This window comes from Myotis brandtii, unplaced genomic scaffold, assembly GCF_000412655.1.
Source record: "Myotis brandtii unplaced genomic scaffold, ASM41265v1 scaffold105, whole genome shotgun sequence".
In the NCBI taxonomy this organism is placed as follows: Eukaryota; Metazoa; Chordata; class Mammalia; order Chiroptera; family Vespertilionidae; genus Myotis; species Myotis brandtii.
Genome location: NW_005353538.1, coordinates 8,898,145 through 8,922,837, shown reverse-complemented (window position 1 = coordinate 8,922,837; position 24,693 = coordinate 8,898,145). Strand labels below are relative to the sequence as shown.

General features: G+C 40.1%; 1 protein-coding gene across 2 annotated transcripts in view; it reads left to right on the top strand.

Moving 5' to 3' along the window:
- Window positions 1-18,746, top strand: part of PDGFD (platelet derived growth factor D) — a 246,891-nt gene extending 228,145 nt beyond the window's left edge. For both annotated transcript variants that reach the window (XM_005856869.2, XM_005856870.2), the window contains exons 6-7: window positions 5,335-5,549; window positions 18,521-18,746. In XM_005856869.2, coding sequence (XP_005856931.1) covers window positions 5,335-5,549; window positions 18,521-18,646 — 341 coding nt within the window. In that variant the 3' untranslated portion in view covers window positions 18,647-18,746. The remainder of the gene's footprint in view (window positions 1-5,334; window positions 5,550-18,520) is intronic.
- The last annotated feature ends 5,947 nt before the right edge of the window (window positions 18,747-24,693 follow it).

Here is a 24,693-nt window from a genome sequence, read left to right as displayed (position 1 = left end):
CGGGAAGCTTGGCTTCCTCCATCATTGGGGCAACCAAGCCTCCTGCTTGCTCCAGCTCTGTGGCTGCCGGCCGCCATCTTGGTTGGGTTAATTTGCATACAGTCACTCTGATTGGCTGGTGGGCGTGGCTTAAGGCATAGCAAAGGTGCGGTCAATTTGCATGTTTGTCTTTTATTAATGTAGATATATATTAATCCTCACCCAAGGATATGTATTTTTTATTATTGATTTTTAGACAGAGAGAGAAACATTGATATGAGAGAAGAACATCAATCAGTTGCCTCTATATGTGCCCCAACTGTAGACTGAACCCATGACCTAGGTATGTGCCCTGACCAGGAATCAAACCGGCAACCTTTTGGTGTATGGGATCACACTCCAACTAACTCAGCCACCTGGCCAGGGCTTTCTAATATTGATTTTAAGTTTCTGGGTTTTCATTCCAAGTCACAAAAGATAGATATTTAAAGAAAATCAGAAACAATTGTCCAAGGGTGCTTAATGACTTCAGGTTATTTTTTATTGGTTTTAATTGATTATTTCAGATATCCTAAAATGGCCCACATGCTTATACTCAAAATTGTGTGTTTCCTTCAACAGTACCCTGCTTCTAATTGTTGAAACCAACTGGTTTTAGAAGAGGTGGACTTAAATGACCTACATTTGGTCCTTCCCCTGGGGCAGAGCACTAGGACAGGTGGTATAAAAAGACAATTAACTCTCTGCTTCCTAAAACCTTATGGTTTAGTGGAAGAGAAGCATCTAAATAAAGAAAATGATAAAACAAAATGAAGATCATGAATAGACAAAAGTCCCCTCAATTCAGGTGAAAAAGATGAAATGAATTATATTGGTTGCTCAATATCAAAGGAAAAAAGAGGCTCTCTTACATTTGCCTGGTTTATTAGCCAGAACATGGTGTACTCTTCCAGTATAATCTGGTAGGTGGTGATGTGTGCACGGGAGCACTTGCTTGGGTATATGTAATTGACAACATCTTGAAAATGGCAGGTCAGTGCCTATCAGCATACCCAGAAAGCCAGGGCGTTTGGATACTGAGTGTCCTCTAGAGGGAAGGCTCCAGCATGGCTTATGGAAGCTGCTCTTAACATCCTCCTTGAAATCTTCAGACTGAGGCTCAGATGTACAAGAAGCATGAAAAAACCTCGATTCAAACCCTGTCTCTACAACTGACTGTGTGGCTTTGGACAAGTTTTGTTCTTAACCTTCCAAAAGCTCAATTCCCTCAACTCTAAAATTAAGGGCAATAAGGGTATGGAACCCATAGTGTATTGGGGATTTCATGCAGTCATCCATGTGCAGAACTTTTCATGTTACCTGGTACTTAGGCATATAGATGGTCAGAATCAAAAACAGCAGGCTGACTCTCCTTTCTTCCACACCTGAACCCTCATGGATTATACACTGAACAAGGGTGTGCCTTCTCCATATACCATTGCTTTACTCATTCCCTCCCCAATGCTCAGAGCCCAGAGCTCTTATCACAGCCCAAGGAGCTTCTGTGACTGGGCTATGCTTTCAGGCCAGGGCTGCAGATGGAAGGGTGGTCCTGCTGTACTGTGCAGGGGCCCGCATTGGATTCACGTGTCCAGAGAAAGCCCTTGAGGACAGTGAAACCTTTCAGCCCTTCCAACATATTGTCAGTGCACAGCCCCAAATTATTTATTTATTTATTTATTTTTACTGATTTCAGAGAAGGGAGAGGGAGAGAGAAATAGAAACATTAATGATGAGAGGGAATCATTGATCAGTTGCCTCCTGCCTGCCCCCAACTGGGGATCAAGCCCGCAACCCCAGCATGTACCCTAATTAGGAATCAAACCTCCTGGTTCATAGGTCGATGCTCAACCACTGAGCCATGCCAGCTGGGCACAGTCCCACATCTTCACTGACATTGAAGAGCCAAGCAAAGGCAAGAAGACTCAAATTCAAAAGGACACCAAAAGAGGAATTATAACATTATGTACACCTGGGTGAACTAGGGAAGTTGCATGAAAGTAACGGGCCTTTGAATTATCATCGAAACACCCTTGCTGCCCTATACTGTTCCGCCATGGAGACTGAAGCAGGAAAGGAAAGGGCGGCATTCTCTCTGGATCTGTACCCTTTGGCCTTCCTCCCTCCCAGCAGGCTCACACCACAGCCCCCTTCCCACTGAAGTACCCTCCATGGGAAGTGTTAATTGCTCTCAGCCCCTGGTCTGGCTCTCTGCTCTGCTGCACTGCTAATCAGTCTCCCTTGACTGGAAACTCAATACCCCCTGCAGAGAGTCTGCACTCTTGCTTTGAAGTTATTTGCATCCGGTCAGAAGAACCTTTTAGTTCTAGTTCTAAATTGAGCGCCTTGGTGGTTTCCATCCCCTGATAAGCAGGGCAGCTGGACTCTACAGCAGTCACACTGGGCCTGGGTTCTTAGTCACCTTAGGGAGTTGATGCATAAAACTGACAGCAAGGTAAGTCTCTTCATGGCGGATAAGAAACGGAAATACCCAGGGCAGTCAGGAAACTTATACAATGAGCAGAGAGTTGTGTTTTAAGGCAAGTAAGATGTGCATACCCTATTCTGGTTTGTAGAGGGCACTTGGGGGTTCAGAAAGCACTGTAATTTGTCTTGGAAACATTCTAGAGATAAGGAGGAAGCATTCAACACCCCAGTCCTAGTACAGCAGCCTACAGAAAAGCTGGGTACAGCGGGAGGTGGGGGTGCCCTTCCTTCAGCTATGGGGTACCTCTCATTCCCCCATGCTGCTTGCTGTGACAGAGTATAGAGCAAAAGGGAAAAGGGTTTCCATTCTACTTTTCCCACTTACTATTCACTTTGGGTAAGTAATACCCACCTCAAAAGCGTGGGGGAGAAGGAAACAGAGGCATATGTGTAAGGTGCCTAGCAGAGGGCTGAACTACAGAGAGACTCGGTACTGTTACTTCCCACCTCTCCCTCCCTGCCTTCCCGCACATCACAGCCTCTTATTGCTAATTGCACCTCTTTCCTCCGAGATGCTAGACACAAAATATTTCATTATCCCAAGCGGCAGAGTGGGCCCTCTGCGTCAGCCCTGTCCACAGGCGCAGTAACGCACAGGCCAGCATCAGCATTTCTATCAGGATGACACTTGTAATGGATGATTGCTGCACTTCTTAATCCATTTATGTAATCCTTCCTGCTTTGCTTGCAGTTATTTACAGGGCTTTAGCAGCAATAAAATGGTTCCTTTCCCAAGACAGAGTTCATTCAATTCAAATCTGGATTGATTGTAGCTAAACTTCTGATGTCTTTACAAAGGAAGAAAAGAAAACCAGCAATAAGTTATTAATTATTTAGCATGTATTCAGCCCCCACATGTCCTGGGCTCAGCATATTAAAGTTGGGGGAAACCCCTGTCCTTGAGAATCAAGAAGCATAGTTGCACATATGAAAGGCACTCAGGGCAGGGCACCAATTCAATTCCCATTGAATTCTTTATTCCCGGGGTCATGTGGCCATCTGGCCAGGCTTTCAGCTGACTTCATGGGGTTAAGTGCCTTCACCCACTAGTGCCTTCTTTTGGTTTCCTTCAGATGCAGTCTACTGACAGCATCCTTAGCCTTGAACCTCTGCCCCCAAAGAACACTCTCTACTGCTCCTCAAGCAGTTTTGTTTGTGACTAAGACTCCTTGGGGCCAGAGTCCAGGGTCAGCCTGATGATACCCAACTGGCACTGGAGGGATCCCTCCTGTGGTGGCCTCTGTGGTGGCAAGGGACATGCACTAGGCAATGGTGTGGAACTCGGGCAGACAAGGGTCTTGAACCTCTGCCCCCAAAGAACACTCTCTACTGCTCTTCAAGCAGTTTTGGTTTGCGACTAAGACTCCTTGGGGCTAGAGACCAGGGTCAGCCTGATGATACCCAACTGGCATTGGAGGGATCCCTCCTGTGGTGGCCTCTGTGGTGACAAGGGACGTGCACTAGGCAATGGTGTGGAACTTGGGCAGACAAGGGACTTTCTCCTGAGGACATGGTCATGGATGTGCTCAACAGTCAAGAATTTGCATGTCAGGTGGATGGAGGACTGGATGGATTTTGAGACCACTAGTTAAAATGTAATTTATATAATATAATAAGACAAATGTAATTCCTATACATCTTTGTGACTAAAATGTGAAAATGTAGGATGATGCTCTTCATTCATAGAAGACCCCGTAACCATACCCCCTGACAATCATGTGTATAAAGTAACAGCCAAAAGAAAGAAATAGAGAAGAACGGCCTGATTTTTTTTAAATTTTCATTTTTGACCATTTGCCTTTAAAAGAAAATATGCAGGAAAAGTCAAAATTAATCAAAATGCACAATAATAAACAGTATTGGATATCATGCACACTAGAGTCAATCTTTCAAATATTGCTGTGAAATAGGTAGTTATACTATTTACATTTTATAGATGAGGAAGCAGAGGTTCAGAGCAGGTAAGGAGGCAGAGCCATGATGTGAAGGCAGCTGAGCTTTCCTGCACAGCCCAAGACTTAACCACTCAGCGTACTGCCATCTAGGACCCGATGCACAAATATGCATCAGCTTCACAATCCCTAAATGCCATTTTCTTTGACCTTTGAGTTGAAATAAGCTAAAACCTTTTCCTTTCTCACATTGACTTGTGAGGTTTCATTGCTGGTTAAACATATTAGAGTGATTGTCCCTGATATAATTCAAATTATATTTAAGTAATAGCTTAGAGTCAGGATTTATTTAGAATAAAGAATAATTTTTTAAGATAAAGGCAATTAGCCCTAGCTGATTTGGCTCAATGGATAGAGCCTCAGCCTGCGGACTGAAGGGTCCCGGGTTCGATTCTGGCCAAGGGTACATGCCTGGGTTGCGGGCTTGATCCCCAGTAGGGGGCATGCAGGAGGCAGCCAATCAATGATTCTCTCTCATCATTGATGTTTCTATCTCTCTCTCCCTCTCCCTTCCTCTCTAAAATCAATAAAGTATATATTTTTAAAAACTATAAAGGCAATTATTTCAAATTGCTGGCCATTTATTTATTTTAACCTCAGAACAATTTTTTTTTGCATTAGAAAACATACAAGGAAATTTGAATCAATATATAGATTTAGCCAAGTTTTTTAGAGTTTTTGGTTTTTCTTTGTTGTTGATGATAATTTATTTTTTTGAAGGGCAGGTAGGATCAAAAGAAAAGTGAGACTTTTCACCTGTGATATTTGGAGTAGTAATTGAGATCCCAAAGACATATTCAACCCCTTTCCCCGAAACACATGCTGCGTGTTTGTGCTTACAGCGCGCACTTGCTCACACAGTGCGTGTTTTTTACAGTGGACCTGGACAGGCTCAATGATGATGCCAAGCGTTACAGCTGCACTCCCAGGAACTACTCCGTAAACTTGCGAGAGGAGCTGAAGCTGACCAACGTGGTCTTCTTCCCGCGGTGCCTCCTGGTGCAGCGCTGCGGGGGAAACTGTGGCTGCGGCACTGTCAACCGCAAGTCCTGCAAGTGCACTTCGGGGAAAACCGTGAAAAAGTATCACGAGGTATGTCACGTTCAAATGTCTTTGTTGAAGTGCCGCATTTAGCAGTTTCGGCTGCAAGAGGCACGTCATTCACGGGGAGCTAGAAGACAGGACCATTGCGTACAGTTGGTCAGTTCTTTCCCTGCAAAAGGGCACCCGGCCAGGGGGATGTCTGGGACCTAAAATTATACTCGGGCTAAATTTGTCAAGCTAATTCCCCGGGGGAGGATCTAAGTTCATCCTGAAAAAAGGGACTTCTTTTCTAATCCTCATCATATACCACCTGGGTTGACAGAATAAGTGTATAAGCAAATGGATGGTGAAGTAATTTCAGAACTTACTTGGCTTCCTTTATAGAAATATGATGTTATTTATTTAAAGAATCTGACTGCAAAATGTAGGTTCTTTTAAGAAAATGCTAAGAGCCAAACTTTAATTCAAACAAGTGATTAAAAATTAAGCAATTTTTAAAGATAGCAAATGATTTGTCAGAAAATATACATCGTCGGAGACATTTTTTATTCTGTAAATATAAAAGTATTTCTCTTTTAGAAATACAATTTTTTTCCTAAATACTACTGAGTGCTACCTGGGGAATCAGCTCTGAAATTATGCAAAAATAAATAAAATAAATAAGAAAAACAAAAATGTAAGGAGAGAGCAGTAACCTTTAATAATAATCACATCAACAAACTCTATTAAGTATTTAGAATGTGCCAGATATTATTATAAGGAATCATTAACTCACTTAGTATTTTCTCAATACTACTGTCAAAGGGTGGGGAGAGATAAACTGAGGCCTAAGAGGATCAGTAAGTCGACCAATGTGACATGGTTGGTGAATCACAGAGCCAGGACCTGCACTCTGATCACTGCTCCCGGAGTCTATGTTCTTGTTCCTAGGAACGCTGTGCTATCTCTTTTAAAAGACATAGCATTTTATTGTGAATAAGCTAAAACCTTTTCCTTTCTCACATTGACTTGTGAGGTTTCATTGCTGGTTAAACATATTAGAGTGATTGTCCCTGATATAATTCAAATTATATTTAAGTAATAGCTTAGAGTCAGGATTTATTTAGAATAAAGAATAATTTTTTAAGATAAAGGCAATTAGCCCTAGCTGATTTGGCTCAATGGATAGAGCCTCAGCCTGCGGACTGAAGGGTCCCGGGTTCGATTCTGTTGTTGATGATAATTATTTTTTTGAAAGGCACGTAGGATCAAAAGAAAAGTGAGACTTTTCACCTGTGATATTTGGAGTAGTAATTGAGATCCCACAGACATGTTCAACCCCTTTCCCCGAAACACATGCTGCGTGTTTGTGCTTACAGCGCGCACTTGCTCACACAGTGCGTGTTTTTTACAGTGGACCTGGACAGGCTCAATGATGATGCCAAGCGTTACAGCTGCACTCCCAGGAACTACTCCGTAAACTTGCGAGAGGAGCTGAAGCTGACCAACGTGGTCTTCTTCCCGCGGTGCCTCCTGGTGCAGCGCTGCGGGGGAAACTGTGGCTGCGGCACTGTCAACCGCAAGTCCTGCAAGTGCACTTCGGGGAAAACCGTGAAAAAGTATCACGAGGTATGTCACGTTCGAATGTCTTTGTTGAAGTGCTGCATTTAGCAGTTTCGGTTGCAAGAGGCACGTCATTCGCGGGGAGCTAGAAGACAGGACCATTGGGTACAGTTGGTCAGTTCTTTCCCTGCAAAAGGGCACCCGGCCAGGGGGATGACTGGGACCTAAAGTTATACTTGGGCTAAATTTGTCAAGCTAAGTGTCCAGGGGAGGATCTAAGTTCATCCTAAAAAAAGGGACTTCTTTTCTAATCCTTATCGTATACCACCTGGGTTGACAGGATAAGTGTATAAGCAAATGGATGGTGAAGTAAATTCAGAACTTATTTGGCTTCCTTTGTAGAAATATGATGTTATTTATTTAAAGGATCTGACTGCAAAATGTAGGTTCTTTTAAGAAAATGTTAAGAGCCAAACTTTAATTCAAACAAGTGATTAAAAATGAAGCAATGTAAAGATAGCAAATGATTTGTCAGAAAATATACATCGTCGGAGACATTTTTTATTCTGTAAATATAAAAGTATTTCTCTTTTAGAAATACAATTTTTTTTTCCTAAATACTATTGAGTGCTACCTGGGGAATCAGCTCTGAAATTATGCTAAAATAAATAAAATAAATAAGAAAAACAAAAATGTAAGGAGAGAGCAGTAACCTTTAATAATAATCACATCAACAAACTCTATTAAGTATTTAGAATGTGCCAGATATTATTATAAGGAATCATTAACTCACTTAGTATTTTCTCAATACTACTGTCAAAGGGTGGGGAGAGATAAACTGAGGCCTAAGAGGATCAGTAAGTCGACCAATGTGACATGGTTGGTGAATCACAGAGCCAGGACCTGCACTCTGATCACTGCTCCCGGAGTCTATGTTCTTGTTCCTAGGAACGCTGTGCTATCTCTTTTAAAAGACATAGCATTTTATTGTGCATTAAAGAGTACACTTAGGGGAATCAGAGCTGCTCCTGACACTGACAGTAGCCTTATTACTTCCTGACTGTGGGAGCACAGGTGAGTCACCACAGTTTAGAGACTCAGTTTTCACATATGTGAAATGGGACTAAGGAAGGATATCAGATAAGCTCTTAGAGAGCAGTTCTGGGGATCAAATAATGTATTGCAAATGAAATGAGTTTTTCAAGATGTGAAACATAAAACAGAAACATGTTTCAAAATATAAACTAAAATGTGGAGCAAACATTATTGTTAGGAATCATTGTTTGAGTTGCTTTTTATCAGTATCCGCCAAAACAAAAACAAAAAATAGACAGTGCTCCCTAAAAGAAATCTCCAGCTTTGTAAAAGTGTTTTTTGTTATCCTGTTAACAATAAAACAATAATATTAAGTTAGGTGGTAACTCTGGAGCCAAATGAAAATGGATGTGTCATAAGCAGCATTTTCCACTTGGGAAATGCAGGAAGCTGCGGGCCACTGGCCATGCTTACCTTACACAGAGAAAACACACTCTTCAGACCTACATGGAACATACCCTCTTAGTCACAAGAATTTCTTACTCCACCCACACAGTTTTCAAAGGAAAAAAAAAAGTCCTCATAGCCAGAGAATGCTGTCATCGGTGCGCATTGTGTTTTATTTTTGTGTGACCTGATGAACTCTAGATTGGACAGTGTTCTGGAGTTCAAGAGCCTGAAACTCACAATGTTTAGCTGGAACCTAAAGATGAATGCAGAATGCAATGATCAGGTCAGAGCTGAAATAATCCTCAAAGTGACAGGCTCTCCACCTAGTCATAACCGTGAGGAAAAACATGCGAGTCCAGTCTTTGATGTTTTGGGGAGTGCTTTATTTTCATCTCGACTCTCTGCTCAGTTTCAAGGTACAGCTGGATTTTTAAAATCCTTCATTGCGTAAACGGCAGAGTTAAATACACACTTAGGGCTGACGCTCTATCCACTGAGCCAAGTCGGCCAGGGCAAGGCCTGATTTTTTAAATTTTCATTTTTGACCATTTGATTTTAAAAAGAAAATATGCAGGAAAAGTCAAAATTAATAAAAATGCACAATAATAAACAGTATTGAGTACCATGCACACTAGAGTCAATCTTTCAAATATTGCTGTGAAATAGGTATACTATTTCATTTGTAATATGAAATAAATGTAAATAGCTATACTATTTACATTTTATATATGAGGAGGTGGAGGTTCAGAGCAGGTAAGGAGGTAGAGCCATGATGTGAAGGCAGCTGAGCTTTCCTGCACAGCCCAAAACTTAACCACTAAGCTGTACTGCCATCTAGGACCCGATGCTCAAATATGCATCAGATTCACAATCCCCCAAATGCCATTTTCTTTGACCTTTGAGTTGAAATAAGCTAAAACCTTTTCCTTTCTCACATTGACTTGTAAAATTTCATTGCTGGTTAAACATAGTAGAGTGATTGTCCTTGATATAATTCAAATTATATTTAAGTGATAGCTTAGAGTCAGGATTTATTTAGAATAAAAAATAATTTTTTTAAGATAAAGGCTATTATTTCAAATTGCTGGCCATTTACTTATTTTAACCTCAGAACAATTTTTTTTTTTTTTTGCATTAGAAAACTTACAAGGAAATTTGAACCAATATATAGATTTAGCCAAGTTTTTTAGGGTTTTTGGTTTTTCTTTGTTGTTGATGATAATTATTTTTTTGAAAGGCACGTAGGATCAAAAGAAAAGTGAGACTTTTCACCTGTGATATTTGGAGTAGTAATTGAGATCCCACAGACATGTTCAACCCCTTTCCCCGAAACACATGCTGCGTGTTTGTGCTTACAGCGCGCACTTGCTCACACAGTGCGTGTTTTTTACAGTGGACCTGGACAGGCTCAATGATGATGCCAAGCGTTACAGCTGCACTCCCAGGAACTACTCCGTAAACTTGCGAGAGGAGCTGAAGCTGACCAACGTGGTCTTCTTCCCGCGGTGCCTCCTGGTGCAGCGCTGCGGGGGAAACTGTGGCTGCGGCACTGTCAACCGCAAGTCCTGCAAGTGCACTTCGGGGAAAACCGTGAAAAAGTATCACGAGGTATGTCACGTTCGAATGTCTTTGTTGAAGTGCTGCATTTAGCAGTTTCGGTTGCAAGAGGCACGTCATTCGCGGGGAGCTAGAAGACAGGACCATTGGGTACAGTTGGTCAGTTCTTTCCCTGCAAAAGGGCACCCGGCCAGGGGGATGACTGGGACCTAAAGTTATACTTGGGCTAAATTTGTCAAGCTAAGTGTCCAGGGGAGGATCTAAGTTCATCCTAAAAAAAGGGACTTCTTTTCTAATCCTTATCGTATACCACCTGGGTTGACAGGATAAGTGTATAAGCAAATGGATGGTGAAGTAAATTCAGAACTTATTTGGCTTCCTTTGTAGAAATATGATGTTATTTATTTAAAGGATCTGACTGCAAAATGTAGGTTCTTTTAAGAAAATGTTAAGAGCCAAACTTTAATTCAAACAAGTGATTAAAAATGAAGCAATGTAAAGATAGCAAATGATTTGTCAGAAAATATACATTGTCAGGGACATTTTTTATTCTGTAAATATAAAAGTATTTCTCTTTTAGAAATACAATTTTTTTTTCCTAAATACTATTGAGTGCTACCTGGGGAATCAGCTCTGAAATTATGCTAAAATAAATAAAATAAATAAGAAAAACAAAAATGTAAGGAGAGAGCAGTAACCTTTAATAATAATCACATCAACAAACTCTATTAAGTATTTAGAATGTGCCAGATATTATTATAAGGAATCATTAACTCACTTAGTATTTTCTCAATAGTACTGTCAAAGGGTGGGGAGAGGTAAACTGAGGCCTAAGAGGATCAGTAAGTCGACCAGTGTGACATGGTTGGTGAATCACAGAGCCAGGACCTGCACTCTGATCACTGCTCCCGGAGTCTATGTTCTTGTTCCTAGGAACGCCGTGCTATCTCTTTTAAAAGACATAGCATTTTATTGTGCATTAAAGAGTACACTTAGGGGAATCAGAGCTGCTCCTGACACTGACAGTAGCCTTATTACTTCCTGACTGTGGGAGCACAGGTGAGTCACCACAGTTTTGAGACTCAGTTTTCACACATGTGAAATGGGACTAAGGAAGGATATCAGATAAGCTCTTACAGAGCAGTTCTGGGGATCAAATAATGTATTGCATATGAAATGAGTTTTTCAAGATGTGAAACATAAAACAGAAACATGTTTCAAAATATAAACTAAAATGTGGAGCAAACATTATTGTTAGGAATCATTGTTTGAGTTGCTTTTTATCAGTATCCGCCAAAACAAAAACAAAAAATAGACAGTGCTCCCTAAATGAAATCTCCCGCTTTTGTAAAAGTGTTTTTTGTTATCCTGTTAACAATAAAACAATAATATTAAGTTAGGTGGTAACTCTGGAGCCAAATGAAAATGGATGTGTCATAAGCAGCATTTTCCACTTGGGAAATGCAGGAAGCTGCGGGCCACTGGCCATGCTTACCTTACACAGAGAAAACACACTCTTCAGACCTACATGGAACATACCCTCTTAGTCACAAGAATTTCTTACTCCACCCACACAGTTTTCAAAGGAAAAAAAAAAGTCCTCATAGCCAGAGAATGCTGTCATCGGTGCGCATTGTGTTTTATTTTTGTGTGACCTGATGAACTCTAGATTGGACAGTGTTCTGGAGTTCAAGAGCCTGAAACTCACAATGTTTAGCTGGAACCTAAAGATGAATGCAGAATGCAATGATCAGGTCAGAGCTGAAATAACCCTGGAAGTGACAGGCTCTCCACCTAGTCATAACCGTGAGGAAAAACATGCGAGTCCAGTCTTTGATGTTTGGGGGAGTGCTTTATTTTCATCTCGACTCTCTGCTCAGTTACAAGGTACAGCTGGATTTTTAAAATCCTTCATTGTGTAAACGGCAGAGTTAAATACACACTTAAAAGGACTCTCGCCTCCCAGACGGGGTCCTGTCCTTAGTTCCTTTCTTGTCTCTGTACACAATCCACTGCTACCTATAAACTCCTGTAAACAATTAATATCTGAAGGGGAGGCCCTTGATCTCTTTGTTCAGTCACACAAACAGGTCGACAATGTTGCCATCTTTTGAAACTGCTGTCTAAAGCATCTCTTTGAAGCCTGTGTCACGATATGATCACTTCTAGGAGCCTGCAGAGCTCTACACAAAATCAGTCGGCCACGTGCTGGACAAAGGGACCAGGCAGTAGCATCACGCAGTCAGTAACTGCACACCTGGAACAAACGGGCCTGGCCTATCCCCCCTAAATCCTAAAATGCCCCTGAAATATGTCACGGTGATCACTCTGCCGGGTGACCCACGGAAGGGCAGCAGGCTTGTTCCACTTCCAGAGACGGGGGTTGCTTGAGCTGTTAGTTCTGTGTCTGTTTTCTTAACTCAGAGACAGGAAAGCCCGATTTCCTCAGCTCCTGGTTATAACTGATGAGATGTGAAATGAGTTTCCGTGAGAGATGAGCACCCCTACGGGTGACTGGAACTCATCACATAAGCAGGCCTGTGTGACTCTCCACAAACACTTCAATGCTCAGCATTTAAGGAATAAAATGGAGACATTTTAAAGCTCTCAGTGGAGCTAATATCATTGCTTTGTTGGAAGGTTGTGCTGTTTCTGCCGTAGTAGGGGGGGTAGCCTTCTTCACAGTGCAATAGGGTATTAGCATCTTTTTTATTTTCTGTTCTCAAAGGTTGTTAGGTATCCTGTTAAAGTTTTTTTTTTCCTGACAACCATTCTATGCCTCTTGGAATAAATAAGATATAAAGGATACCTTAGGTAGTGATTTTTAAATGGGGAAGGTTCCAGAAACATAGTGTGTAGACAGAGGGTGCTATATATATAAATTCTCATCTTCCCTGGATAATGTGTAATGAAGGAGTAAGATGTCCCCTAGAAATTTGGTGAGCTTTTTCATTAACATTTACTGTTTTTCATCATGTGGTCTCCTATGTTCATTCAGTCAACAGCTAAAAAGGTAGGAAGCATCAGAGAGAGAAAGATAAATTAATTTTCTTTGTCCTTTCTCTCATGATTTTGTCACAAAGCTGATGTAACCTATACTAGTAGAATTTCTAGTTTCATATTTAGAAATTCTACTGTTTCATATCTACACTGTCCAAAATAGTACTCACTGGCAACATGTGGTTACAAATCTATGTCACACACACAAGAAACTGAAATCTTCATTTTATTTACCTTAACGTTAATGTAAATAACTGCGCATGGCTAATAGCAACCATATTGAACACACAAGCCTGTTTCTGACACATTTACAACATCTAGAATCATTCTTGTCTCTGCACAGAATTAAAAATAACTTTCCAGGATTCTTTTAATTTTAATGTAGAATTTTATATTAAAAATTGCTTCCTAATACAGTTTAAGAGTTAGAGATATAAGCAAATGCCTATATATGAATCAGAGGATTAATTAGAGGTAATAAAATATTGCACTAAAAGAATAGTACTTTCAGTTTTTACATGCTTTAAGTATTTGCTATTGAAAAATGTTTAGCTAAAATTATAAATTAAGACCAAGAAGACAGAAAAACATTTTTTTCAGAGTTTCTACTCTATTTTTTTCCTGGAACTATAATTTCTAGAGCTTATATAGACTTCCCTTTATTCTTTCTTTCTTTCTTTTTTTTTTAAATATATTTTATTGATTTTTTACAGAGAGGAAGGGAGAGGGTTAGAGAGTTAGAAACATCGATGAGAGAGAAACACCGATCAGCTGCCTCCTGCACACCTCCCACTGGGAATGTGCCTGCAACCAAGGTACATGCCCTTGACCGGAATCGAACCTGGGACCCTTCAGTCCGCAGGCCAATGCTCTATCCACTGAGCCAAACCAGTCAGGGCCTTTCTTTCTTTTTTTTTTCCTTTCTCCCTCTTGATTGAAGCCATAAGACAGCTCTTTTCAGGCTGTGTCTGTTTTCCGCTGAGAGCCAGGGCAGTTTTTGTGGATTATGGTTCCAGGTCTACCTCATGGGGAGGCAACCTAGGCCCAGCCAAGTAAAACCCCTCAGGGCCCCAGGTTTCCTCACTTATAACCTACAATGTTGAGTCCCAGACAGACCTGAAGTTACATGCTATCCGTTCACTGTTACCTTCTTTCCTAGCCCCCAAATCTCATCTGACTGAAATTGTGTATGGAACATAAACAAATTGGTGGTTGAAGTGCTAGGTAAATGCAAAAGAATAAAGATGTAATCTGGAACAGTTAATGTTTATAGAGAAGTTAATTCGTCAGTAATAACACCTGTGCTACCTAGCTCCTGGGGCTACTGAGGGAATGAAAGCATCTCAAGACTATAAAGCACAAAACAGATGTGAGTGGAATTTTCTGAGCCTGTTCTGGCTTCCTCGGTTCTGACAGCCCTGATAACTCACCTAGTGAGTGAAGGGACTCCCCTGAAGTACTACAGAAGGCGCTCATTCTTTCCCTTGCAGATCTAGCTTCACATCACGCCTTCCTGCCAAAGATTACCCAACCTGTCTTAGGGCAGGATGCTTCTCAGGTAGACAAGACCCATCTGTGTCAAGAATGATTCTCAGGGCTATTGCCATACTCTGAAATCTGGTGCCCAGCTAGGCTTTCATCATGTTTTCTGCAATGGCTCGGCTGAACATGTAGCCACTGATTCTCTAAAATCAAAATCATTTGACTAATATTTAAAAATATTTTTTTATTGATTTTAGAGAGGAAAGGAGCGGGAGAAAGAGATAGAAACATCAACGATGAGAGAGAATCATTGATCAGCTGCCTCCTGATGCCCTCTACTGGGGATCCAGCTCACAACCCAAGCATGTATCCAGATCAGAATCGAACCTTGACCTCCTGGTTCATAGGTTGATGCTTAACCACTGAGCTCATTTGACTACTTAGTTTTGTAAAGGAAGGGACTGCACTTAAGTATACCGCATAGCAACCCCAGTGTGTTCACAGAAAACTTCTATTAGAAGTAAATGTCCACTGATATCAAGATTGCATTTTCAAAATTCATGAGAGTTTTATAGGCTCCCAGCCTTTGGTTACCTTCAAACTTAATTTGTCAACAAAACGTTGCTGAACTTTTCATCATTCGTGTCTTTTTTATTGAATGCTCTGTCTTGTGACTTGGAATCACTTCTCCTATTGCAAGGCTGCCTCTGCTGCAACTATTGCTGCAAGCTGGGCACTTACCCAGGTAGAAAAGAATGCTATCCCTTCTCAAAGTATTTTTGCTGTGGTCACTTCGATTTCAGAAAAATCAACTACCAGCCGTTAAAATCTTGACTCTGTGCACATTTTTTTCATATAGTCTTTAAGCATGAAAAAAAGTCAAAATGGAAGCAAAAATAAAAGTGTTTTCTTTAAATTCTTAAGATAAGAAACTATATGTGTACTGAACAGTGCCTGCTTCAGAAGTTGGGGGAGAATCTTAAATAAACTCTTAATGATTCAGGTTTAGACATTGCATTTGTCCTGAAATATGTACTTGTGTTCCTATGTCAGCCATTAATTTGAGAACTGTTACAAGGCCTTAACAACCTTTTTAAAATATATATTCCCAATAAACAAGAAGGCAACTCAGCCGATAGCTTTTCTGCCTGGTATTGTTTTATTAGTGTAATAGCTTTATGGCAAGGATTCACTCGGTGGTTTATTGGCACTGAAGTTAAATATCTTTTGTGATATGGTAATTTGCAAACGGAGCGTTTTTGGCTTTGTGTAGTGTTATGAAAGCAACCAACGTGCGCCATCATTCTCCATTTAGTAAAAGTCAACTTTCCCTGGCATCACATGTGTTTGCAGGTGGTGAAGAAGAGTTGAGATTTCCACTTTCACCCACATTTCTTAATGGCTGACTGCCCTTCATTGAATTTTTACTTCAGCGTGCGTGCTTGCAGCTGTGAATCACAGCTCGGAAAATAGGAAATCATTTTGTGATGGTTCCTATTAGCAAGTGTCCAGCAGTGGCTGTAATTAATTCAATGGTTCCTTCCCTTTGACGGTGACCAGATAACCCATAACTAGCCAGTTTGCTATCTCAGATAAAGGCTCTTCATTTTTCTTTTAACTTTCCACCATCTCTCAGATCAGCTTTGCTCTCTTCCTCCTTGCAGTGCTGTGTACCTGAACTTAAGACTATTACATGGTCTGAAAGCTTTGAACATCGGTCCTGTGATCAGTCAGCAAAGCAGTCCAATTTCCACTTTGTTCAAACAGTGCTTTCCTGTCTTGTCTGGGAAAGTGTCTGCCAATTCATTTTTCTCTTCTTATCAGCAAAACACATATATGCTGTGCTCACATTGCTTAATATGAAACACAGGGAAAACCCCTAACTGTCAGGAGGCAAGTTAGGAACACTGCCCAGTCTCTGCTCTCATCTCAAATGAGAAAGCAAATGGAATGAGAAAGCAAATCAACAGCGCTGGTTTTATAGGTGCCACTCATTGCAACGTACAAAGCTTTCATAATGGCCTTCTTTACACAGAGAATATTTAACGTATGCTCTTCTTCTTATAAATCATTTTCCTCTTCTGTATCTGCCAGCCCCCAAATCCCATTTACATGCAGCCAGTCTTGGACAACAGCTAATTTGTATTGAGAAATTCTTGGCAAAGCTGTAGGACTCCAGCCTCTTCCCCCTTCTTAGGCACTCTGACCAAATCTGTCCTGGGCAGGGCTGCTGAACACCCCAGAAGGTAACGAATACATTCTTCAACTATTTCTTCTTTTGCTTATTTCTTCACAGAGAAGCGGCATCTTTTGTGTTTTGTAGTTAGCCAACAGGAGAGAACATGGGAGCAGTGGGCAAAGGTCAATGTAACTCTGCTCTTGGTATTTTACATTTCCTTTCAAAAATGTGAAAGGATTAAAAGTGGTCTAAAGCATGGGCCACTCTTTTGGCCTCTTCTTTATTGCCTGGCTTGTTTTGTCCCCTGTGTTTGTTGGAGGTAGACTAGAAGAGATGTGGGAAGGAGGTAAAAAGGATGAATCCTGAATTTTCACTCCCTCCTGCATTGCGGGCATCTCCCACCACCTTCACCCAGGAGGTTTCTTTAGCAGCTACTATATTTCCAGCATGCTGCCGACTTATACAAACAAAGTTTTAATTTCATGGGTAAGGTCATGAGTCAAACTCTGGTTCTACTAATGACTAGCTCTGTGATTTTGGGCAAGTAACTTAATCTCCCTCTTTTCTCATCTATGAACAAAATGAGTAAAGTACTTGATAGTACCTAATGCAATAAAGCCCAAATCATTTATATTTACATGGCACAGGTGTGTCTGGTCTACCCAAGGAGGCACAAAAGGAAATCGTAGGCACATTGGAGAGGCACTGGGTCAGAGTGTTCTAGGAGCCCAGAGGAAAAAGCCCAGCTCCCAGGTCCGAGTCCCCAGAGGACCCCGAGCTTTCTTTAAAGTTTCCATTCTGTAATCTATACAATGGAAATAAGGATACCTCCTCTAGTTTGTGATGCGGTTTGTCTGAGGGCAAAAGAAATAGTGCATCTGTGCAAATTCTTTGAAAAATGTAAAATGCCACATAATTGTATGGTACTATGACAGACTTCAGAGTCTAAAGGGAAGATAGAACAAAATCAAGAGTGAAGGCTAACCACTAACAAGAACCTAAGAGCATAAACAAGAAAAGCAATGAAACTGACCATATAGTATATATAAGAACAAGCATATAATTTTCCAAGTATGTGTGATGGGATGACTGATATTTTACTTCAATGAAGGCACAGCAGGAAAGAAGGGCTAGCTTCTATTTAAACTTACTATTTAAAAAATATTTTAAATGTATTCATTAAAAAATTGAGGATATACTTTATTAATTAAAGACATGCTATATTGATACACAAATATTAATGTACAAAAATTTTAGTGATTTGAATTATAAAAGGTATTACACATTAACATATGTGTAAGAACATAAACACATTTTCATTTATTTATAGCTGGCCCTAATGATCTTCATTATGGCAAGTTGTTTTACATCAATCAAAAATGTAGCAATATCGGCATTTTATGTTCATGACTATTCATTGTGCTGTCTACAGAAATAATAATATGCTCAGTATTGTTACTTGTCCATAACATTTGCTTTGGCAGAAGAATTGTCAGGACAATATTTGGGACAGCACCCGAGAAAAGCAGGCCCTTAGAAAGCTGTCAATAACTACATGCTAGGACACCTGAGGTCATCTTGGTACTGCAGGTAGGTAATTCAGGAGGCACTGTGATCAGTTGAGCCCTTCATTTCCAGGAGTTGATAATTGTAAAAATAATTACATGTGTGAATTCTCAAAGAGTTAAGAACCAGCTGTCACAAAGAGAGTAAGTGACATCTATAGAGTTGTACTCTAAGGGCTTTCTAACAGGAAATATGCTTATTATCCTAGGTATTAAAGTTTGATCCTGGCCATCTCAGGAGGAGGGGTAGATCGAACTCCATGGCTCTCGTTGACATCCAGTTGGATCACCATGAGCGGTGTGATTGTATCTGCAGCTCCAGACCACCTCGATAAGAGGATATGCATGTTCACTAAGCATGGAAGATCCTTTAGTTCAGTGGTTGGCAAACTGTGGCTCGCGAGCCACATGAGGCTCTTTGGCCCCTTGAGTGTGGCTCTTCCACAAAATACCACATGCGGGCGCAGAAGTTGGTATTTTGTGGAAGAGCCACACTCAAGAGCCCCTTTTGCCGACCACTGCAGAAGTTGGTATTTTGTGGAAGAGCCACACTCAAGAGCCCCTTTTGCCGACCACTGCTTTAGTTTAAGGAGGGTGTCGTAAGTGACCCTTTTCCCACCAGCAGCTGAACTTACTGCTAGCCTGCAAAGCAATGAATACAAGTGGTTGTTGAGTTTCAGCTTAGCTTCATTAGTGTCATGGCAAGCAGAAAGGTATATCATCAACCTCTATATCCAGAATATAGAATTGTATTTAATAATAGTGTCTGAGGATATATCCATGTCTACATGCAAATGGTCAAATGGTTTATTCAGTATATATAACCAGGTACACCAGAGCTTACATAAGGTTGAGTCATTTAGTTCCTTAAAGTCTTTTGACAAAATAAGGGACATAGTAAATACATGAAACATGTCTTTGAAATATTCGGAAGGTTAATTTATTTTTAAATTTTGAATCACAAAATTTTTTTTAATCTTGCTCTTTTAAAGAAAGCACCTTATATATTAAAAACCAAAAGATGAGTTTTTCTTATATACATCTTAACTATAAATAAAGGAAAATATGGTTCCTGGGGAAAAGGCACAAACCAAACCATGTTTTTTCATGAAATACACTACATACTTACCTCTGTAGACAATAATTACCTGTCTCCAAAAGCATGCCATGATAAGACAGGCGCTTTGGAAATTAAGTCTCCTTTTGGTGCATCTTGCTGAGGCATGCAAATTTATGTAACACCAGTCTCAAAAAATTTTCTCAGAAGGTTTTTTATTATTATAATCCTACAAGATGCAATTTATAAGCTGTAGTGCGAATTTTAATTGTTTCTTTCCAGAAACCCATCTGCAGAAGTAACTTCTCTGGAGAATGGCCTGGGGACTCTGTATGAGCCTTTCAGAACAATGCTCATTGAAAGATTTGGGTAGTTGAAAGTCAAAAAATTAAGTATTGAAGTATTAACTTTACTGGAAATTTTATAGAATACTTGATAGGACCCATATTTAATAATGAATTCAAACTCTCCAAACTGTGCTAATTGATTTTATGTATATTGCTTCTGTGTTCCTGTCTCTTCCATATACAGACATGGATTTACAATGGCGTTTTATATTTGGCAAGCGATCATGGATTACTTATAGCCTAAAAGCTTTTGTGTATTAAAACAACCCAAACTTATTTATATAAATCCCTAATCATGTACACACTCCCCAACTCTGAAGTCCTGTTTCTGAACCAAGTGAAATCAGATCTGGGGTCTCTAGTTCTTTGCCAGATCTATGGGGCTTATTCTAAGAAGCCACTCTGCAAATTGTGGGAGCAAGAGCTTGGCCCGGTTCCACCACTAGAAAACTGTTTCTGCATCAGTGGTTATCATTGCTATGCAGAGTAATTTTTTCCTCTCTGGCTCCTTACTGTCTATTTGAAGGGAGACTGACTCCAGGAGTAGGAAGTGATTCATCATTCTCCAAAGCAAGACTCTTAAGAAAGCAACCCTGAAATCAAGATAGCTCAGGGGCGTCTCAGAGAGAACTGCGTTTTTCTTGCTGCCTTGAAAGAAAAAAGGAGAGCCGATTTCTTTCCTGAGTCCAGGTCCCTACTGACTAGACCCAATTTGAGTGAGGGGTATATGACAGGTGCTTGTTAAGTCCCCGTGTCAGATGAGTGACCACAATCTATTTGGAATTTTACTAGTAAGCATGGTGCCCTCAGGACCAAATCCTCAGCTATCCCTAGCTCATTTCTTCTCAGCTCTTTGAAAAGAAAGGCCAATGCTTTTTGAAAACATACCTTCAAAATGTGTCCAGGGGAGAGAGTAGTAAGATTAAACGGAGATTGTTCTGTTGTCCAAAGTCCCAGCGTGCAATCAGCAATAGCCGAGACAGACATCGCTCTGCCCCTTCCTGACCATTTGCAAGTTTCCTATGAAAACATCGGATTCCTGTACCAAAACCAAAATGTGTGACATCTCGTTAGCGTGTTCAGCTTACATCATGTCTGTAAGTAGGAAAAATGAGAGTGTTTTACCCAATTTTCAATAAACGTTCCAGGCTGGGAACCCGTGAAAGCCCTTGTCTGCACTTATCTATTAGCTGAAATGTGAGCCGGCATATCCCCTCACTTTTCTTTTTTCTTTCCTCTGTGTTTTATTAAAACGTCTCCCTTGGTTATCTGTTACCTATTGTATTTCCAATAAATCTGTTTCATCGCCATCAAAGGAATAAAAAACTCACCGTACAAAGTGCATTGCAAAACAAACCCTAATAAATGCACCTGAAATAATGCCTTTCATTCAATATGTTCTTAGAGGGCAAAACATTTTCAAAAGTAGAATTTTTGTTTTTGTCATATTGGTAACATGCAGCTTTTCCCCCTCATAGCAAATGTAATATCCCTCTTACCTTCCTGAAAAATAAATGTTGCTTTTGAACAAAAGTGCTCCATTATTTAGTACTCACTGCAGCTTTCAAAGCTGCACAATGTTACAAACTTGCTTTTACAAATGCATGCACCTGTTCGGAGTGACCATGTTGGGCACCTGATTTCTGAAGGATTGCTTTTACAATGTTGAAGGAGCATACGCCTTGTTCCCTGACAGCAGGATTCTACTCTGTCCTTGTCCTGAATCCAGGCCATGAGGTGGGACTTGGGCTTTGTTGTTCTCTTACTGCTGTTATTGCTTCTTTGTATGAATGTGTGTTTCCCCTGCGGCCTTTTAATGAAATATATCCTCCTCTGACATTGCTCATTTAGGAGAGTTCACAGCCCATCTCTTCCTCCAGAACCTGAAATCAATCACATCACAGACCCATTTCCCCATTGTCTGCCCTCACACCTTTCCCCATCTAGACGAACACCCTAGCTGGTGGATCAGTGGTGTCAGTTCAGGGAGACCAGTTTAGAGGCTACGCTTCTATAGACTTTGGTTTATAATTTGGGTTGGGGGCCATATAAGGAGAGCTCTTCTCATTACAAAACTTCTGCTTTTGCTTGTAGCTTAGTCTTTATCATCTGGCTATCAGAGATAGCCAGCAGCTGCACAGTATGGGGTGAAACTACCACTTTATATAGTTTAGGGTTTTAGGTTTGGGGGAAAAGAAGTAGAAACATATGTATCATGTGGCAAGAACTAAGTTTATCATAGAAATACCCATGAATATGTGAGGGAGAGGCAGGGAAAGGATCAAATAATGCTGTGCATAGTAGTTAACTCAGATAACTTTTTTATGTAAAAAGTATCATACTAGCCATATATAAACAACATTTTAATGCAAATACAAATTTTATTTCATTTCCTAAAATGTGCATGTGTCCAGTTTTACTCTAAGAATAACTCAACAGATGTCTAAATTGTTCATATATTCCTAGGGTCCTCTGCTCAAACACTAAATTAAAATGCATAGCCCAGTATTCGTGCCTCAAATCCTAGGAAATACAATTTTGTTTATTGACAGCTCTGGTCAAATATGCTGGGAGAGAGGATATTTATAATTCACTGCTTTTATTGACATTCACTTAAATTCTGTTGTTTTTAAAGATCAAGTTAAAGACTACACAGGCCTTCAAAACTCAACATAACATCCTGGGAAATCTCCCAGATGTACTTAGACAGCAACAATGGATAAGCAACTAACCACTTAATTTAAGACTTTATATTTGCTGTTTATGTTATAGTCCTAAATTTGCCAGTTAATTTGTATCTTTTAAAAAATGAATTTTATTTCTATAGAGATCTCTCAAAATTCATTAGCAGATCACATTAAAAGGGAGTGGAGCTGAGTCCATAATAAAGGTTAATGTACTCAGTGAGCAAGTTATGGGCCAAGAAATATTCATTTTCTAATAAACCATTCGACTTTCTAATTATTTTAAACTGTTGGATATTGTTGGCCAGTCTTAGGGCCAAGAACCAACTGTTAAAATAATTCCTGGATTCAATTTTCAATAATGCTTATGATGCAAATTTTCTTTCAAGAACTAAAGTCTGGGTCGTATTATCTAACATATATCTTTAATTGAGGACATATTACAAATTCATTCTCTTCTATTATCTTCTAGCCTATCTTCTTCCCCCTGTTACTTCCACATTTCTCCTCTTCCTCACTAATCCCTAGCTACCATTGATCGGATCCATGTCTACTTTGAAAAGGCACCGGAGGTCATTTAAGATCAGGAGATCAAATATACTTTCTCAAGCGAGCAAGTAATAGGGCTGAAATTGCCAACTATTAAGAAATCACTGCTTTTTGAGAGTTGAATACGTCAAGTGAATGTTTCCCAATACTTTCCATTTTAGTACAAACTTTGGAATATGGTGATGGGTATTTATTGACTTCTATTAAAGGAAATTTAGCCACATTCAATATGGGGGAAAGTGATTAATTTACATATTTGGTTAGTCATTCAACAACAAAATGTATTAAAGAACACTACAAGGCATGCTTTGGGGTTCAAAACCCAAGGTCCATGACGGAGGATAAAACTGGAGAAAGATGTTATAGGTGGAATAAACAAAAAGAACAAAGATCCTCCAGCAAATCTATATATAAGGTGAATATAAGGATTTCCAAGAATAGGAATGTAGAAAACTTTTGATTACAGAGAATCTCATGTGGATGGCCAGCAAAGAATTTTTGTCTTTCACATGTAGGAGAGCAAGCCATGAGGCTTTCTGAGCAAGTATAAGGAAGAAGGCCTTGGGTATAGTGACAAGTCTGCCACTTGCTGTACCTATTGTTTCTTCATTTACAAAATCAGAAGGGTAAGGTGTTCTATAGGTTCTTTTCAACAGAACACTTCTGCAATGTTGGGAAATGACAGAAGTCTACAGGAAATGATGGTGGTAGGGGTATGAATTAGGAAGCTCCTCAAAGTTCTAGGGAATGAGATAAGGACAGAAGTGAGACCTCAGAGACAGGAAGGATATAGGCCCCTAGTGTTTGGGCAGATTGTACATTGCTTATCTCTAGGAGGTGCTAGTTAAATGGACTGAGACTGCAAGAAAGGTTAACAGGAGGATTCAAAGGTCTCAATGACTGTATGGGAGGTCAGTGCAGGCTTGTGAGCTGTCCTGGGGGAAAGAGTCATATAGTTGGAATTTTGAGAGAACATATGCTCCTCAGGAAACTAAGGAGGCAGGAAGGAGAGGCTAATTTTGAGAGAGGAGATCATGTCTCTCAGAAGAGCCAAGGCTTATAATGGTGACTGGGACTCATCTTTTGAGAAGATGAAAAACAAAACCTGAAGGACATTCATAACCACAACTTAAAGGACAAAAAAAAAGAATTCACAAAGCTCACAAACAATAAAAGAGTTACGTTTCCTGCTCTTATCAAACTAGAGAAAGAAGGTTAGACATTAATCAAATAATTTATCATATTTGAGAAAAGCATAATGTGGGATGACATTAAAAGGTAAACTTTAAGTCAGGGGCAGAGAGGGATTTCTTAAGAAGATGACATTAGAGCGGAAGCAGAAAGTTGAATAAATATTAGCCATGGGAAAAGTGGAAGGAGAATGTGACATTAAGATGGTGGCATTAGAAAAAAATTTAAAAAAATATTTTTATTGATTTCAGAGAGGAAGAGAGAGGGAGAGAGAAAAATAGAAACATCAATGATGAAAGAGAATCATTGATCGGCTGCCTCCTGTACGCCCCTTACTGAGGATCAAGCCTGCAACCTGGGCATGTGCTCTGACGGGATCAAATCTTGACCTTCTGGTTTATAGGTTGATACTCAACTACTGAGCAACACTGGTCATGCTAGAAAAAATTTTTTTAAAAAAATGGCTAGATTAGAGAAATATTTTGAATGATTAGTTGACCAAAGGGGTGCTGAGAGGGAGAAAGAAGATGTCAAGGCTTTTTTTCCAAGACCTC